Source organism: Neomonachus schauinslandi, chromosome 3 (assembly GCF_002201575.2).
Source record: "Neomonachus schauinslandi chromosome 3, ASM220157v2, whole genome shotgun sequence".
Taxonomy (NCBI): Eukaryota; Metazoa; Chordata; class Mammalia; order Carnivora; family Phocidae; genus Neomonachus; species Neomonachus schauinslandi.
Window position 1 is genome coordinate 99888129 of NC_058405.1, and position 19784 is coordinate 99907912.

At 35.2% G+C, this 19784-nt stretch overlaps 1 protein-coding gene across 2 annotated transcripts in view; it reads left to right on the forward strand.

Annotated features, from left to right (window-relative positions):
- CCNT2 (cyclin T2) overlaps positions 1–15806 on the forward strand; it is a 39767-nt gene extending 23961 nt beyond the window's left edge. The window contains exons 5-10 of one of the 2 annotated variants that reach the window (XM_021695837.2): positions 1735–1797; positions 4955–5000; positions 6590–6753; positions 10742–10812; positions 11329–12487; positions 12589–15806. In XM_021695837.2, the coding sequence (XP_021551512.1) occupies positions 1735–1797; positions 4955–5000; positions 6590–6753; positions 10742–10812; positions 11329–12487; positions 12589–12656 (1571 nt within the window). In that variant the 3' untranslated portion in view covers positions 12657–15806. Of the gene's footprint in view, positions 1–1734; positions 1798–4954; positions 5001–6589; positions 6754–10741; positions 10813–11328 lie in introns of both variants that reach the window. The other variant, XM_021695836.2, reaches the window with a different exon arrangement.
- Positions 15807–19784: the final 3978 nt, after the last annotated feature.

A 19784-nucleotide genomic window follows, 5' to 3' on the forward strand; every position in this document is an offset into this window, starting at 1 on the left:
TTAAAACAATGTTTGGGGCCAGAATAGTTACCTGGTTATAAGGAAACCATTTTTTAAAAAATTTCATTTACCATTAATTGAATGGTAAACATAGTTTTCATTGTGAAAGACTGCATATGATTGTAATGTGTACAAATATTCTGACTTATAGTCAATATTTAATAAATTTATCACATTTTTAATGTGACACAGTAGTTATTTAAATGATCATCCTTTTCTAAAAGTTACATTGTCTTCAAGTTTTTTGCAGTTTAAGTGATCTCTAAAGATTATTTATTCGAATCTTTCACTTTTATTGTTAAGGAAATTGAGACCTAACAAGGTCTGTCTTGTGTGAAGTCATATATTACTTCTGGAAGAACTTAGCAGTGTATGATGGGAATAACATGGGCTTTATGGAGCTCTTGGTTTAAAATCCATATCCCTTTGACTTGCTTTTTAAGCTTGGGCAGTTGTTTTACCTTTCATATCTCCATTCTATATATGCGAGGTGGAGAAATAATGTCTGCCGTAACATTGTGAATTTGAAGATGAGAGAGAGTATATAAAAAACATGTACCACATAGTGTGTGTGTCATAAGTAGCCATTATTCATTATGGTAGTTATTTATTTATTACTCCATTCCCAAACATTGAAAAGAAGTGCAATAATCATAGCCTCCCATCATGACAGACTTTTTTTTTTAAGAAAAGTAGCTTGTTTGAAATAGATATAACTTGTTTGATGTTTTTATAATATAAAAAGGTATAAAAATAAAAGTGAGAATCTTATTATCTCCAAATCCAATGATTTAGCATGTTATTGCTTTATTATATGACATTATATAAATATGAAATTTACAAAGATTTGTGTAATAAAGGTTAAAAGGAAAATTACGTTATTTTAAGGGGAATGTTAGAATTTCTAAGATACACTTCTGTGGCTTTGATTAAAGTATGATTTTGCAGTTTTAATTACAGTAGGAATAGATCACACAGCAATTTTAAAAATCTAGATTACCTGTTTGTCAGGATGTTACTCCTTTACTGCTTCTGAAGACACTAGATGTGACCTCCACTTTTTAAAACGGAAAAACCACGCCCTGCCTAAGGGTTGTTTAGACATTGAAAGCTCTTTCAGCATTTTATCTTTGGTTTTAGAAACAGTGATTTAAAGAATCTTGAGCCTACAAGGTTCACTTGTCTTAATAACTTTATTATCAATGAAGTGTAATTATAAGCTAATTATACTTAGCTTTGAAACCCTCTCATCTAAGGCATACTAAGAAAATAAGAGGACTATAAATCATTTAAAAGGTCTTTTTTATCCCACTATGGCCCAGGGATTATATTTATGAAAAATACTCTTTTTACATCTTCGGAAACAGTTGTAATACGTTTAAAAATATGTTACATAGTTGAATTCTTTGCTTAATAGTTATATTTTCCATAATTTTGTTTTTAACCTGAAGGTAATCTCAAACTAATCATAATTCAGAATTTTTAATAAATATCACCCCAATCTACGAATAGCTTTGTTAACCAGTTTTCATTAAGTGGAACATTGTTTTTTGAGAAGAAATTATTTCTCATCATTGAAGGTATAATGAGCATGTCAAAATAACTTTGTCTTTGGATCTTTTTAATAATGAACGATGTATTATACACATTTATGGTTGTGCTGACACATGGCATTTCTCAGGCAAGTATTGTAGTGTGGTAAGTGATTGGGAAAAAAAGTGCTTTTCATTTCAGGTTTTGAGATCACCATTGAACATCCACACACAGATGTGGTGAAATGTACCCAGTTAGTAAGAGGTAAGTGATCTTTGAAACTTCTAAATTAAGTATTAATGCTTTTTATTGTCTGTAATTGATTTGAATGAGTTTTCTCAAAATGGGGAGATGTCGTTTTGAAGCAACGTCTTTTGGTGTCCTACATCTACCTATTCATCTGCTTCTGTATGTGGTTCTACCTGGTGAATTAGTTTCCTTTAAACTTACAGGAGAATCTCCTTTCACTAAAAAATTGGGAGGGCTTCCAAATATTAAGACTCTCCCCACCTCCCCATTAGGCTAAGCCAGTCCCATTTCATTTAATATTTTAAGAAGTTGGCCATTGACACATACACGCAGAAAATTTCTGGTCTATCTCAAGTTTTCATTGACTTCTAGAAAAATGATTACAATTTAAGAATTTGGAGGCCATCCTCAGATCTTTCAGATAAAAATTGTCTTAGCAGGTTTGCCATTTTGGAAATATTTTCCCCGTGTTCATTTGAACAAAATTGGTTTAATACATTTTTCAAAGTTCTTTAGCATTATTGAAAATAATTTCTTTTTTGTGTGTTTTGGGGAAATACATAGTATGCTACAGACAGCAAGTGATGTGCCTATTAAACCTTTAAAACAGGAGTAGGAACTTTTTGTATTATTTGCTTTACTGCTTATAAAGCATGTGGTATACATTTTTCTACTCTTGTTAATGAATCCTATGTATCTGTTCTTGTATCCCTAGATATATTCTTTACACAGTTGCATGTTGTTACACTACTTCTTACTTCTACTTTCCTGTTTCCCATTTGAAGTGTTAATGTACTAAGAGCAACCACTTGGAACTTTCATTGTGCCTTTTCTGTTACTTTTTGAAAACGAAATTTTGCAGTTTCATTCTTTTACCCCCAGATTCTTTTCTTTAGGTTTATTCTAAACAAAATGGGTAAGACTTTTAAAGGCTCTGCTTTGTTTTTTAGTGTTTACCTGAATATTCTCACATTTTATTCCTTCTAAATTTAATTCATATACCTGGTAGGATTTTATTGTTAATGGCTGCATTTAAAACAAATCTGTTATCACAGTGTCATTGTTAAGACATAGATTTCTGAAAGTCCCATTTATATTTTTTTGATTCTAATAGCTAGTACATGTTATGACTTGTAGAACATATTCAGTTATGATTGCTGTACTTCATGGTTATTGGAATATAATTTAGAGCACATTTTCATCCCAGAATTACAGTGTAGTATAGAATTATATTAGATAACTAGTGTATATGTTTGAATTAAGAAAAAAAAAGTTTTAGAGTAGTTTTCCTAAAAACTTTAAAGAATAAGCTGTTTTGTCAGAATAATGGGGAGCCATGTAACTTTGCTTTAAACTAAGCCTAATGAAAGAAGATATTTATATAGGTTAAAACCATATATATATGTACTTAGTAGGAGATGAAACTGGATTTTCAGCTTAGTATTGTGAAATTTGAGTCCTCTTCAAAAATCCGTAATCAGAGTTCAGTAGCTTTTGTACATGTTCCCCTGTATCTAAAGCTAGAGACATCAAGTCCATTCATTTGCAAAGTTGAATAATAAGTTTTTACAAATTCACAAAAACTATAAATTTGATGTTTTATCCAAAGCAGAATATTTAAATCTAATTTTTTGTTGTTGTTAATGCTTAAAATGTGACCAATTCTTAAATTTTAGTATAAATCTTACATATGTTTAACTTCCATTTTGTCTGACTAACATTTCAGGTAACTATAGTTTACATTTCACTCCATTTAAAAACATTCTTTCATGTTTGGTGTCTGTTTTTCTTTGCTCTGTTAAAATTTTCAGCTAACAAACATTTTCCCTACATTCTTCCTCTGTTGCACACTGTTAATAGGTTATTGAACTTAGATATATTCTGAGGTAAAAACTGCTACGGCAATTTAAAATTATTTTTACTTCTCTACATATTTTGATTCTTTGGGGGGCAGGGGGGTGGTAAATGGTTTGGTTTCTTTAAAGTTCTTCGCGCCCCCCCCTCCCCGCCCCCCCTGGACTTGAGAAAGTTGATATTATGCTACTTTGCTGCAGAATTGGCTAATGTCATTTTACAGGGACCTTTCATTTCTGTGATTTCTCCTTCCCTCCCCACCAGGAAAGAATGCCATACATAAGTCACACTGCCTCCAAGACATCTGATGCTTTGACACTCTTCCTTAGCACAACTCTGCTAAGCCCAAATCCCTTTTGTATACCTTATGTTGGTGATCCACATGGGGCAGCAGGGATTACAGGTGCCATGAAAAAAATACAGGGCAAATTTGAGGCCTGTTAGAGAGGGGTGAGTTGAGGTGAACTGATCCTAGGTGAGCAGAGGGGAAAGGTACATCAATGATTATGAATGTAATTGGGGGAAAAGGGAAATTATAGCAAAAGAATCCCTCTTGGGGAGAATAAGAAATCAGATGAAGTGAGCGGGGGACTGTTTTCAATTTCAATGTCTTAAAAGCTAGTTGGTAAAAATTGCTTTTCCTTTGGGGACCATTGTTGAAGCATCCTGATTCCCCGGAGTACTTATATCTTTTTCTAAAGTTGACTATTGGATTCTGTAAGAAAAATATATGCAGTGGAGTTTTCTATATCTATGCCCTTAGGATGTTTCTAGGTTGTTTATTCCTTGTTGATACTTAGTAGCATGAAAAACTGAGCAGTTTGTGCTCTCTTGAGTTGGGGGGGGGTGGGGGTTTTGTTTTCTTTTCTTTGGTTGGAAGTACTTAAGCCAACTTAAATATGATGACTGAGGATTAAGTCTGGCAGGCAACTCTTTGTATTTTGTATTAGACTTCAAAATCTTTTCTTCTTCTTCTTCTTCTTTTTTTTTTTTTAAATCCAGGAGAATGCTTTATTGCAACTTTTAGCTGACTAGATGCTTAACTTAGTAACAAGTTTAGCCCTTGTAACTGGCTAGCTAAAAGCAAATCGGCTTGTTTCTCAGATCTTTGGGGGATAGCAAGAAACATTTGAGTGAATGTTGTTGAAGATTTTCAGTAGTATAGAAAATGATGGCGCTCTTGTGATATTTGTAAGTAGTAAGTAAAATTTACTTTTTGTGTACAAAACTTTGAAGTTTTTGTTGTGTTGAGAACTTTTTGATGGTAGCACATTAAAGCTGATAGTATTGTCTTCGTTTTTTTTTTCTTTTCTTACAGCAAGCAAGGATTTGGCACAGACATCCTATTTCATGGCTACCAACAGGTTGTTATCCTGACCCTCTTTGTTGCACTGTTGTAGCACACTATAGCTTCCTTTAATGCAGGGCCCCCTCAATGTGTCTCTTACCCTTGTTGCAACAGGAGACTGGACCATCTACTGTGGTGGTACCTTCCTGTCTGCTTTGCGGTGTATTGTACAAGGGACTTTTGGCACAGAGGGGTTAAATGCACATTGTGAAGTGTAGTGGTGCTTTCTGATGACATATTCTCGATTTGTGAGTGCATAAGTCTAAAATTGGTAGCCTGAATAGCAGCTAAAGATTACAAAGAGCTAAACTTAACGTAGAAATTCGAGCAACTTGGTAAGTATAAAGCTATTTCTAGTTTACAATTATAGTTAAATGACAATTTTTTTAAATTTCACATTGATCCAATCTTAACTTTAATCATAAAAGTTTTTTTTAATAAATAAAATTTATATAACTTGGGTTTTTTTTCCAGATAATACCCACTAGTTGTAAATCAGAAGTAGCCAAGTCCTGTCAGTGCCTAGATTTGACTAAGTACAATTTTTACTTTAAAAAAACTTATTTCCTTTTCAGTTTACATAAAGAAAAAGTGGTGTGGGTTTGCTCTTGATAAACATTTTTCATCAATTCTGAACTGAACTGGAAGAATAATTTTTTAAAGCCTTTAATATCTAATAGATAATTCTGTTCTGGGTTGATTATATTAATGCCTTAAATTTGTTTTTTAAATGGGTCATTTGGGAGGAGGGGACCAAACTAGCATTGTGTGGTCCTTGATTTCTTGTGACACTGTTAAGTTTTATGTAAAGCTTTGGATTGGCAAATACGAATATATTTTCTTAGGTATATGTTGTTGGGATTTAACCTCTATCCCTTGGAATTTTGAAAAACAAAGTACTAAATATAAAACTTTCATTAGAAAAAGCTAGCTGTAACATGTTACATGCCCAGTTTGGGGCATATAGCAGAAGGAGAAAGGTAGCATTTTTCTAGTACTTAGCAGCATTGGGCCTTGAAGCTGTTCACCAAAAGGTAAGTTTTCTCTGTGGCTTTGCTGAAAAGAAGACAGAGGTTTACATAGATAAGTGTTAGATTCTCTTTGACTTGAGAATTATGTTTGCTAACCCACATCAAATGGTAGAATTCCTGATTCTATAATGTGATGTTGAAATTACTTTGTCAATTTTACAGTCTTCTGCTTTTTCTTTACTTTTTTGCCATGACATTACAAAAGAAACAAAAATACTACAAAAAAAATTAAAATGTTATATGCTGATTATTGGAAATACACTGTCTTCTCCTTTTATGAAGAAGTAAAAATACTTCAAAATTTAGAAATATTAATATATTAGTAGTCTTAATAAAATAATAGTATAATGATCTGGGGAGTCAGAATGTAGAGAATGTTCATAATCTATGTAGGTTTTTTAGTATTAGAATTTTATAACTATAGTGCTAGTTTTTAATTTAATATGGTTTTGTACTGTAGACTTAAAAAAGAAAACGTTTATGTTTTTGCTCTAATCTTATTGGTAAATATTTTTCTTTGTTTTACATATTTGAATTACTATGGTTCTTCGTTTTCAAACCTGCTCTACAACAGTCTCCACCTTACCACCTTCTGTCTTCAGTACAAACCAACAGTGATAGCATGTGTATGTATTCATTTGGCTTGCAAATGGTCCAATTGGGAGATTCCTGTGTCAACTGATGGAAAACATTGGTGGGAATATGTGGATCCTACAGTTACTCTAGAATTACTAGATGGTAAGTAGAGAAAAATAAATCCTTTTTTATGTTGAAAACATTTTTTTATTATGGAAAAAGTCTGCCTACTTTTTGTATAGATTTGAAAAAAAGCGAATCCCCGTGACTCATACTTAAGTGAACAGTTACCAGTTCTGGCTGCTCCAACATTTCCCCCTCCCTTTGTAGTTATTTTGATATTAATCCCAGATATCTCTTCAACTATTAATATTTCAGTTTGTGTTTCAAGAGGTAAGAGACTCCTTAAAAACATAACTACAATTTCATATTAACAATTTGGTAATAGAATTTTAAAAAGTATAATTACATGGTCAGGTGAACGTGATGAAAATAAGGATTCATTAGCCTAAAGGAAAAAAAAAAAAAGAAAAAACCTTGAACATGTTTTAACCACCAATGACTATCTAAAGCCTTCAGGACTTTTCAAAAAACATATATATGATTTGTAATGCTATAGATTGGTATTCGGTTATAACTTACTGTAGAACATGTGAAGCAGTGAGCTAAAGGTATTTCAGGGTAACATTCCTTGCTCTGTAGTTCCACTGATAGTGACGTGTGTCGTTATTGCCTTGCATTACTAAACATGAATTGACAAAATCGGGGTACAAATTCTATAAATTGTGAACCTGGAGTTGGGTGTTCTAATAAGAAATTTCTCTGGTAAGAGATAAGAGAAGCTGACCAGAGGTAGGAGAGATTCTTGGGGATTCAGACATTTTAACCAAGTATTATAGATTTCAGAAAGAAAATAGATTACACTTCTTACCGAAGATATACCTAAATTGGTATGTTAGGTTTTCAGCTTATTCTTTTTGTGGGCTTTCCCTAACTTCTGTTGAAAATTGAAGCTAATGGGAAAATAGGATTTGTATCTGTTGCTACTGAGGACATATGTTACATAGAGACCCCTTTGGGTTTTGAATGCGATCTTCCAATAAAATCTCACATGTTTCTGTAACCTAGATGTTTGTTTCTGTGGAGGGCCAAAAGTAACTCTTCTACAGTTTATGGGCCCTTCTGTCTATACCAACTACACAACTCTGCCACTGGGGCTGCAGAGCAGCCCTGGGCAATCTGTAAATGAATGGGTGTGGCTGTGTTCGTTTACGAACACGTGGTACAGGTCATAATTGGAATATTGCCTACCTTTCTGGTAAAATATGCTTCCTTTTTAGATTTTTTGATTTGTGGTTTTGTTTTTTTTTCCCCTGAAAAATTTGTCACAGAGTATGTATCTCATGCTATATTACTGCTACATGATTATGCCCTTTTCCTTACGTCGCCAGAGGTTTTTTTTGTTTTGTTTTTAAGTTTAACAAGAGAGAAGGGAGGGGCGCCTGGGTGGCTCAGTTAAGCGTCTGCCTTCGGCTTAGGTCATGATCTCAGGGTCCTGGGATCGAGCCCCAGGTCAGGCTCTCAGCTCAGCAGGGAATCTGCTTCTCTCTCTCACTGTCCTTCTGTGTTCTCCCCACCCTCCCTCAAATAAATAATTAAAATATTTTTTAAAAATGAGAGAAGGAAATCTTAAATGAGTTGAAATGGCATCTTCTAAAAATGGGGGCTTTTTTATCTATGACTTGAAAAATAGGTTATCGATGCCACCATCTTACTTCAGCAGTTAAAAGATAAGATAAAGTAGGTGTAATCTGAATAAAAATAGTTTATATACATGATCCTAAAACAAAAGTTCACAAAAAGCAAGTAATCTGCCTCTTAACACTGCTCTTAAGTTATAAAGTTGGTTTTTTTGACACAGCGAGGGCCACCTAAATAATCTCTCTGCTTCCATCCTGAAAAGGCTCAAGTCTGTTACTCATTTGGAGAGCCCTGAGTAGGAATCTGGGACATTTAAGACATTGACAATTTCAGCATTTCATATAGCAGTCTTTCTCTGTGTTTTAATCACAAAAAAAAAAAGAAAGAGAAAAGTAACAGTTTAAGATATTAAGATATATCTGAATTTTAGCCTGGTGTCTAAGCATCAGTGTTCACTAAAATAATTCATTTAATGACTGTTGCAAAAACACCGTTGGCTTGGACTTGGCCTACCTGTAACATTTGTTGCTTTGCAGAGTTTTTATTTTCTGATTAATAACAAACTCTCGTGTGTTTTTTGCATTTTGAATTTTTTTCTGTATAGTAGCTTTGAAGGGAAAAGCTCTATTTTAAGCATCTTCTGTGATTTTTGTGCACATAACTAATAGATTAGCAGTGATTATTTGACAGATTCTTAAGTGTCCCAAGTAGAAAAAGGTGGGGGTTTTTTCAGGTTGGGAAGAATGGTAGTCTAGGCATTAGATTGTTTTCATTCAAATTGGATCAAAAAGTTCATGAATCTTGAGCAGGTTTAACACAGCTTATGAACATATAATAAGTGCCGAGGTTTTGCATATTTTTTGCTTCAAGACAAATTTCGTATTGTCTGAATTTTCATTATCAGTCTTGGCATATTTGCCTAGAATCATTCATAGAGAAGCTTACTGTGTATACTAAAAAATAATAAATGAATCTATGTAGTCTCTACTGAATTGGCATTATTGATATTACATGATATTGTAATTCATTTGGTATGAATATTTGTCTTGAGTGGTCAATAGCTTTATTAATGGCACTATTTTGGGGTTAGGAAAGTAGAATTCATCACTGCACCACCTTGGAAAAGTGAGTCATCTCACTGTAATCCCAAATTTAAGAAAAAAGTGAGGTAAAAATATATGACCAGGGTGGTTTTACTAATAGTTAATAGTAATAATTACTAGGAATCTGAGTATAGATGGAAAATTTTTTTTCATTTAACACTGAAATAATTTTAAACTTAAACTATGGAATAGTACAGTTTCTATATACCCTTTACCAGGTTTCTCTAATGTTAACATCTTACATACATGATTATCGAAACCAAGAGATTAACATTGTTACAATAGTATTACCTAACTATAGGTTTTATTTGATGTCCTCAGTTTTTCTGTTCTAGGATCCCATGTTCCATATGCTTGAAATGCCCCTTAAATCTCTTCTAAATTATGTCAGTTTTTCTATCGTTTATTTTCTTTTGTGACCTTGACACTTTGAAAAATAATGGTCGGGGGCGCCAAGGTGACTCAGTCAGTTAAGTGTCTGTCTTCGGCTCAGGTCATGATCCTAGGGTTCTGGGATCAAGCCCCACATCAGGCTCCCTGCTCAGTGGAGAGTCTGCTTCTCCCTCTCCCTCTGCCACTCTCCCTGATTTGCGCACACGTGCTCTCTTCTTTTTCAAATAAATAAAATCTTTAAAAAAAAAAAAGAAAGAAAAATAATAGTTATAGTATAGAATGTTTCTCAATTGGGGTTTAGTATTTTTCAATATTAGATGGAAATTATGTATTTTTGGCAAGAATACCACAGAAATGGGAAATGGGTTGTACCTTACCCTGTGCATCTTATCAAGGGCTACATCATATATCAAGGGTTGTTTGTTTTGTTTTTCTCAAAGTGTATACCTTATTACTGGTAATAATAACTCTGATCACTTGGTTAAGGTGGTATCTGTTGAGTTTCTCCATTGTAAAGTTACTGGTCTTCTCTTTGTATTAAATATCTTGAGGAAGGTATTTTAGGATTACACAGATATCTTCTTTTTCCTCAAACTTTTGTCCATTAATTTTAAAGAATCTATTGATAGATCTTGCCTGCAATAATTATTACTATGATGTTTGCCTAATGAAGATTTTCTATTTGGGGGGAATTTTAATGCTACTAAATTTTCCAGAGATTCTGAGTAAGCATGGGGGTGGGGGGAGAGTGATTTTTTTTTTTTTTTTTTAAGACTTCATCTTTGAAAATAGCAGTTCAGATCTGTGTCTACTTCTATATGTGCTGAAGGTTGAATAGAAGGGTGACAGTGAAGTAGATGAACTCTTGAGGCCCCTTTTTAATATTGCCCACTTGAGAGAAATATAAATCCTAAAGACACCTTCTAAGTTTTAAATTTAAATTTTATTTTTAGAGCTAACACATGAGTTTCTACAAATATTGGAGAAAACACCTAGTAGGTTGAAGAGGATTCGAAACTGGAGGGTAAGAGAATTGGCAGGGTTTAATAGAATATCAGTTTGTCGCTTATCTAACAATTACATAGCTAACCAGTTTGAATTTTTTGGTTAAATATCCTTATTTCCAGTATTCCTAGATAATTACAGTGTATTGTAAGCTGCATACACTCATAGTTTATTCAACTGCTGTGTCCAGTGACTTTGTTAAGTACTTTATAAATTGTGTGTTTAATTCTCACGGTGATTATAATGGAAATATTCTCCTTATTTTACAAATGGGCAAATTAAAGCCTAGACAAGTTAAATTACTTTCTCAAATGCTAGCTAGGATTTAACCTGTATCTAACTCTGAAACCAGTGGTTTCCACTTTTTACAGCCTTCTTTTGGGCCTCTAAATAAGACATTTATTTACTGGTGACATAAAGCCTTAAACCCCAGGTGATTTTGTTTGCATATATTTAATACAGATTTTTATAAAGCAAGGAAATTTGTATTAAATTCCTTTGCTGTCATTGCTTCTTTTGTGTTTTATTTAAATAGGCTAATCAGGCGGCTAAGAAACCAAAAGTAGATGGACAAGTTTCAGAAACGCCACTTCTTGGTTCATCTTTGGTCCAGAATTCCATTTTAGTAGATAGTGTTACTGGTGTGCCTACAAACCCAAGTTTTCAGAAACCATCTACATCAGCATTCCCTGCACCAGTACCTCTAAATTCAGGAAATATTTCTGTTCAAGACAGTCATACATCTGATAATTTGTCAATGCTGGCAACAGGAATGCCAAGTACCTCCTATGGTTTGTCCTCACACCAAGAATGGCCTCAACATCAAGAATCAGCAAGGACAGAACAGATGTATTCACAGAAACAAGAGACATCTTTGTCTGGTACCCAGTACAACATCAACTTCCAGCAGGGACCTTCTATATCACTGCATTCAGGATTACATCACAGACCGGACAAAATTTCCGATCATTCATCCATTAAGCAAGAATATGCTCATAAAGCAGGGAGCAGTAAACACCACGGGCCAATTTCTGCTACTCCTGGAGTAATTCCTCAGAAAATGTCTTTAGATAAATACAGAGAAAAGCGTAAGCTAGAAACCCTTGATCTGGATGTAAGAGATCATTATGTAGCTGCCCAAGTAGAACAGCAACACAAACACGTGCAGTCACAGCCAGCCAGCAGCAGTTCTGTCACTTCTCCCATTAAAATGAAAATTCCCATCACAAATACGGAAAAACCTGAAAAATACATGGCGGAAAAGAAGGAAAAGAGCGGATCACTGAAATTACGGATTCCGATACCACCCACTGATAAGAGTGCTAGTAAAGAAGAACTGAAAATGAAAATCAAAGTTTCTTCCTCAGAAAGACACAGCTCTTCCGATGAGGGCAGTGGGAAGAGCAAGCATTCGAGCCCACATATTAGCAGAGACCATAAGGAGAAGCACAAGGACCATCCCTCAAACCGCCACCACCCTAGCAGTCACAAGCATTCCCACTCACATAGTGGCGGCAGCAGCGGTGGCAGTAAACACAGTGCTGACGGAATACCACCCACTGTTCTGAGGAGTCCCGTCGGCCTGAGCAGTGATGGCATTTCCTCTAGTTCCAGCTCTTCAAGGAAGAAGCTGCATGTCAATGATGCATCTCACAACCATCACTCCAAAATGAGCAAAAGTTCCAAAAGTTCAGGTAGTTCATCTAGTTCTTCCTCCTCTGTTAAGCAGTATATATCCTCTCACAACTCTGTTTTTAACCATCCCTTACCCCCTCCTCCCCCTGTCACATACCAGGTGGGCTACGGACATCTCAGCACCCTCGTGAAACTGGACAAGAAGCCAGTGGAGACCAACGGTCCTGATGTCAATCACGAGTACAGTACAAACAGCCAGCATATGGACTACAAAGACACATTCGACATGCTGGACTCGCTGTTAAGTGCCCAAGGAATGAACATGTAATCATTTGTTTAGGTCCATTTTTCCTTTACTTTTTTAATTTAAAAATGGTTAGAATGGAAAACTTTCTCCTGATCTAGCAGTGGTAACACCTGCTCTTGCTGCCACTGTATCAATATTTGTAAGTGCTGCTTTATTCTTCATTCTGAAAAGAAGAGATGATAGTAAACAAGTCTTTATCTCCACATATGATAGTGTTATAAATACTGTAAAAGCATGGAAGGTGCAAAACTCAGTATTTCTACAATTGCAGCTAAGAACATTAGGATGAATGGCTGGCTGCTTCTAGGAATATAAGATGCCTCAAGCATTCATTATTTATAATTTGAATACTGTAGCTATTTTTTTGTTGTTGCTTGGCTTTTGAATGAGTGTAAATTGTTTTCTTTTGTGTATTTATACTTGTATGTATGATTTGCATGTTTCAATGATAAAGGGATAAAACAGTATACTGACAACTGTTTACAAGAAAGTGGAGAAAAATGTACATACATTTTTGTATGTTTAGATATTACCATAAATACTCAGGATTGGAGCTGCTTGTAAGTATAACGATATAACTTTATTTTATCTTGTCAGAGTCCATCACTAATCTAAAACAAAGGTGGCACTTTTTCATGTTAACCTTAAACTCTAGGCCTTACTGGAAGCCACTGAAGGGGGGGGGACACTTCACTACCAGATGGGTATGCAGTGCCGCAGATGGTCATGTATTTACACTGTGAGGCACTGAACTTTTGCCTTCAGAGCTTCTGACCGGGTTGGCTGCTGAAATAGCCCCTAATTTTCTGAAGGCTTGAAGAGGAAAAAATAAAGTTTACATACTCTTGATGTGAAGTGCATTTGAAATGTTTGTCGGCTTGTTGCAGTACTATAAACACAGAGCTGTTAATAATGGTTATGTAGATTACTGTGATTTGAAAACTAAATCCACGAAACTTACATAGTGAAGAACTAGTAAGTTTTTTTCTTAAATAAAGAACTTTAACACTACATATTTTAACAGTAAACAGGGATTGCTTTTCCTTTAGTGTTCAGAATGACACCATATTCTTAAACATACTCCTCCCATGAAGTGTGTTTGTGTGTGATGCCGTATTCCTTTTTCAGGTAAATGCAGTCTTCCTTATAGAAATGAACTTACCTGTTGCTCTCTCAGTTCTTTTATATTCTAACAATAAATAAAAAGAAAAGATCACTGACTGTGCATTGTACCTGTATTTATAGCTTATGGTTGTTATCAGGAAGCTCTGTGAGAAAAAAGGGTTAGCCTCCAGGTAAACAAGCTAGTGGAGGTTTTACATTTGTTTGCACATCTCAGTATATTCCTGTTGAGGTCAAGTTTGCACAGTCATCTAACTTCTGAACAAACAATAGACTTTAACTTGTTTAAAATCTGTCATAAACACCAGTAATGTGGCTCCGGTTTATCAGCTAATCTTGAATTTATTCTGTGGTAAATCTTTGAGCTGTTGAGTGTCTTTAGATGGGGTGAATTTTCAACTTTCGTTGAACTGAAAACTGTCTTAATTTTTTCCTCTATGTATATGAATTATTTTTGTTACAAAGCCACTGATATGTGCACAATTGTAATTTTACTCAAGTATGTTGCAGTTGTAAATATTAGCGTTTAATCTCGTGCTCTACATTTATTTAGCGATTACCTAATTTGCCAGTAGCTTTATAATTTTTTTTAAGATAACTGTTCATTATTTTGTCAATGTTATTTGAACTTAGGATACTAGGAGCCTCTTTCTAGGGACTTTGCCTAGCTAGCATGTCCTAACATTTGTTCTTTGTCTTGCATAACGTTAGTAATCTTTGTCATTACATGTAACTTTGTTGCTCTGTATGGCATATTATTGTATCCATAAACATGGTAATTTTGATACAGTTATACTTTTACAGTGGTACATAATCTGAGGACTAGTATAGAATTAAGCTGAGTGCAAGATGAGGGCGGGGAAGGGTTTTGTTCTTGGTAATTTAGATGTGAAACCTCTAAGGAGCTATCATGTGAAACGACATAGGGTGGTCGTGCTACTGTATAATGGGGGATGATAATACCAGGAATTTTAATAAGATTTTGTAAAGAATATCCAAAAAAGTAGTGAACTTATTTTCAGTATGACATAGAAAACAATGTGAATATTTAAGGTCTGTGACTATACTTAAACTTCACTAAGAATTTGCAGAATTGTTTTGAGATGTGGGAATAAAGGTGATTTTGTTGAATCTTTATTGGTGCTAATGATGGACAGTTTAAAAGGTAGCTAGTATATATTGTTATGGGTCAGTACTTATTAGTACTTCCAAAATTGAATTTGAAATGCTATGTATTCACTTTTCACTCTGTAAATGTAATTCTTTACAATGACTTTATTTATTAAAGGGCAGCCAGTTGTAATTTGTACAGGATTGTGTGAGCTATTCAAACTCTTTAACCTCTGAAGAGGATTATAGGTTCTAAAACCACCATGGGGATGAATATGAAAATCCTTTTAAGTTTCATTTCCATTAAATGAAAACCCCTATTACTCATACTACCATTAATTTGCTTTCCCCATCTCATTTGCATAAAATAGTTCATCAGCCTGGTCCCAATAGGCTCAACCAAAGAAAAAGACTCCAATGAATGGACATTATTATTGAGTCTTCTTGTAAGTAGCCATAAATAAACCAAAATAGTATCATCAAATTTAGGTATGAAATTCCACATGTGCAAAGTACTGTTAAGGTGATTTACATTTTTGATGAGATTTTTTTTAATATTTGAAATATTAAAAAGCATTATCTTTGAACATCCTTTAAAAGAGTGATTCATTTTTCAGTTGTCTTTTCCCTAGATCATAGTTTTGTTACCTTTATGCAGAAGCACATTGCATAGAAAGGCTTTACTTCTACCTCTTTAAGTAGTTTTCCAGTATTGAGTTGTGCCCCCTAAATATATGCCTTAGCTACTTTAAAATATGTTTTCAGAACCAAAAAGCCGAGTGTTTTTTCACTGAAACATTCTTGGAAGGCCTGCTTGTACCAAACTTTAGCGGTATCCTTTAGCGGTAAGACCTTGCAAAATGTCCCAATTCCCTTTTGTTGTTGAACCTGAAGTTTGTTTCTTAGGTTTGTCTTTGAAAGCAGTCACAGGTGCATCTTGATCTTTCTCTGTGTGTGCAGGTGCATTCTGGTTAGAGTTGTTGAGTCCAGATTTCTACCATGATATATCAGTGGTTTCGTGTGGAATGTCATGAGAGGTGCTTGCATGACTTTGTACCAACAGATTATAATTAGGTAGAATACCTTTCTTTTTCTTTTCTTTTTTTTTTTTTTTTTTTTGGTCTGTCTGTCTTCCTTGACCTAAAGAAATGACTGGTCTTCTTCAGAGAACCAAATTTTAAATGTTTTTGTTAGTTACCAGTTGCCTTTCCTAGCATTTTAAGCACATTTTTTGGTTATATTTGAGAATTTAAATTGCTGGTTTTTATTCCATAACCAACCTTAGAAATAAACCAGTGCATACCTATGCATGACTTGTGTACTGTAGAAGTATCTTGGGTTGATTAGATATGTTAGAGTATTTTGCATTTACTGTGGAAATAAGTAAGGAGGATTTGTTTTCTTTTTTTTTAACATGGTAGTAGCTCTGAAGGAAGACATTTATATTCTCAAAATATCTCACCATTTCCACATTTTATCTAAACAGTAAGCAGTTGTTTCTTTAGCTACTACTGTGCTTAAAATTGCTAGGTGACTTTTAAAGATCTCTGCTGAGAAAAATTTGAGAGCTCTTGTGAAGAATCTTGGATTTAGCAATCTTTTGCTCAAGAGGCTTTCTTGGGAGGCAGTAGGGTTCACTAACTGCATTTACCCAGATGAAGGATCAGTGAATCCCACACCCAGGAAACTTGCGTTAACTGAGCTCACAGAATGATACTTGGTAATCTTGTGTGCCTGGATATTTATGGTAGGCTGATTTAGATGGGGATCTTTGTGTTGGAAAACAGCACATTCTGTCTCTGCCCTCCTAGGGTACCAAGTTATGATACCAGTGTATTAATTTGAGAATTCACAATTCCTCTAATACCTGAAATTTGATTGCTGTAAGCCAAATTAGAAGTGCGCTTATTTTGTAAGGGAAGTTTGCCTTTATAGTAGAGATGATCTTGCCAGTGGGTCTGGAATGCTCAGTGTTTTAGGTCTGATTGGCCATGCATCCATTTTTTTTTTTTTTAAGATTTTATTTATTTATTTGACAAGAGAGAGACACAGCGAGAGAGGGAATACAAGCAGAGGGAATGGGAGAGGGAGAAGCCGGCTTCCCATGGAGCAGGGAGCCCGATGAGGGGCTCGATCCCAGGACCCTGGGATCATGACCTGAGCCGAAGGCAGACGCTAAACACTGAGCCACCCAGGCGCCCCCCTTTTTTTTTTAAGATTTTATATGCATCCATTTTTTATTCCACAGTGTCGATTTGGGCACAGCCAGCTTTTGCTTCTGTGACTCCTCTTTTTCTGTTCCGTATAATTTACTAGTATCTATTTTCACCTGACAGGTTCTTTAGAATAGGTTGATAAGCAAGATACATTGAAGGTTGTATGGCTAGGAGTAATTGTTTTCATAAAGGTGAGTTCACCCATTCACTGTGATCCTTTAACCCCAAAGGAAATTCTGAGAGCTAATTTCCCTTATTTCTAACTTTTGGGCGGAAGCCTCGCTTAAAACCTGTTTAGTAGTTGTTTGATTTGCCTATTGTTAAGTAATGAATACATTCTTTCTTTTAAGGTGTATTTTTCAAGCAGCTTCACTTGGTTTGAAAAACTTCACCTGTACTCATTTGTTGTCTGCAATGATTGGGATTTTGTTTTCTGAATATGCTCAAAACCCCCAAGGACTATTGAATAGGGTGTTTGCTGATAGAAAATCCAAAACAGGAATGTGTGTGTGGCATGAATTTAGTTACAGAATTTCAGGACAGTATCTATTACGAGGAATTATTAATAAAATTTGTTTATGGAAAATGTAAATCCAAGGCTGTAACATGTCCTGTTAATGTGAATCAGAAATAACTTTCAGTCCCTGGGAAATAAGGTCTTAATGTTAAGTTTCTCTTTATCTGAGTAACTTCATAAATCTTCAAGGAGTGTGGCCTTTGAGTTCATTCAGATTGTATTCTAGTCTCAGACCCACCACTTGGTAGCTGATGTCCTTGTGGTGAATTACTTGACTTTGTGCCTTGATTTCCTTACCTACAAAATGTACCTATTCATAGGGTTGTGAGGTTTAAGGTTTGGGCGATCAGGGAAGGCTAAATAGGTGGCATTGATGAGATTCTTGATGAGAGAATTCTTGATTCATTGATGAGAGGTATGTTTTAGCTATTGGAGGGAATGATGAAATCCAGTCCAGGTGCATTAAAGTTGGGTGTGTATTACACTGCATGCCTACTGTTTCCAGAATTTAAGTTGTTCATTCTAATTCATACTTCGGGATTTTCTTGGTTAAACTGTTGAATCACCTCCCCAAAAAGCAAAGAGGAATTGCAATTATCTGGAAGGGGGGTTATCCATGAAAAAATATTTAATCATAAACTACTTTATTATTGCTGCTCTCTCCAGCCCCTTGCCTTCCCCACCGATTTACCCACACCTTCCCCTTGAAAGAACATTGAAGCCATGCAGTGGCTTTAATAAAATAAAACTAGGATAGAAAAGTTACTTTCTCTAAAATTCATCTTAAGCCTAAATGTAAAATAAATGTTTTGAAATCAATTGAAAGAGAGTTGTCTTAATCTTCTGTTGATAACACCAGTAAGGGCTTGTTGTATTAGCATATAATAAATTGCATGAGTTTTATTTAGGAACATTACAAAGTTTGTCAATTCCACCTTACCAAAGTTAGTAACTCCGTTTTGTAATACATCCTACTCCATTGTTTCTTCCCTCTTTTTTTGCCCTGCTGTTCTCAGTGAGAACAATTGTACATTTTTGTTTTAGCTCTGCTGTATGAACTGCCTTCTTCCCCCTCCCCAGTACCACCCTCCAAAGCAGTGAAGAACCTCACAGATGAAAGGGTTTTTCTTTTATTGTCATGAAATTAAGAGCTTTTAGACCTTACAAGTGTCAGGGCATATACCCAAGGTCAGTTTTAGGTTTGAGTTTTGTTTTAGCCTTTCAAGTTATAGTCTATAAGAGCAATTACTCTACAGATGAATTCAGCCATAGTTTTGCCCAAGTGTGAAAAGTGATGTCAGTAGGACAAAGTACTTGAGCTTTTCCTCAGAATTGTTTGCTATTCCAGTTTTGCACTCTTGTTAATTGTAGTGATCACCAGTGGACATACAGACTGCCTACATTGGGTACTTTAATGTTGACAGAATCTCCTGGAAAGCTTTTTTAAAATGCAAGTTTCTACCTTACATAGCGGCTTTAAGCTGAATTAATACTTGCAAGTGCAGCACGTACGAGGAATAAAGATGACCTGGTAGGTGATGGAGGCTTTTGACTGCTCATTGAGCAGATTAAGTGGTTTTTATCTTGGACCTATTCCTTCCAATGTAGGCGTCGGACTGCTGTAGTGGTCGTGCTGGAGGAAGTGGATGGTGGAGTCCTGGACACACCAGTCCCATACTCCAGAGCTTGCTCTTTGCCACTCTGGCAGCTGTCCTCACTCCGCCACTGAGAAATGTCTCCCGTGCAAGGACTAAGGTAGGTTCAAGTTAGGGAAGTGCTGTAGAGTTGGAACTGCTCTGGGGAGTTAGATTTCCTTTGGTGGAGCAGACAGGAAGATTCAGTACATAATGAAGTGTACTTGGGAATATAATTAAAAACGAGCATTGTGAGTGGTGAAAAGGGAGCTGTGGCTAAGTGAAAAAGGAAAAGCTTTTCACACCATTAAAGTAACCAAAGTCACTAACTCGACTGGTGGAATTTGTTAATCAGCATCGCAGTGGGGTTTTGTTTGGGTAAAACTTAACAGCGTAACTGTATTTATAAACCACACATCTGAGAGGCAGCAGGCTGTAAAGTCACACAAA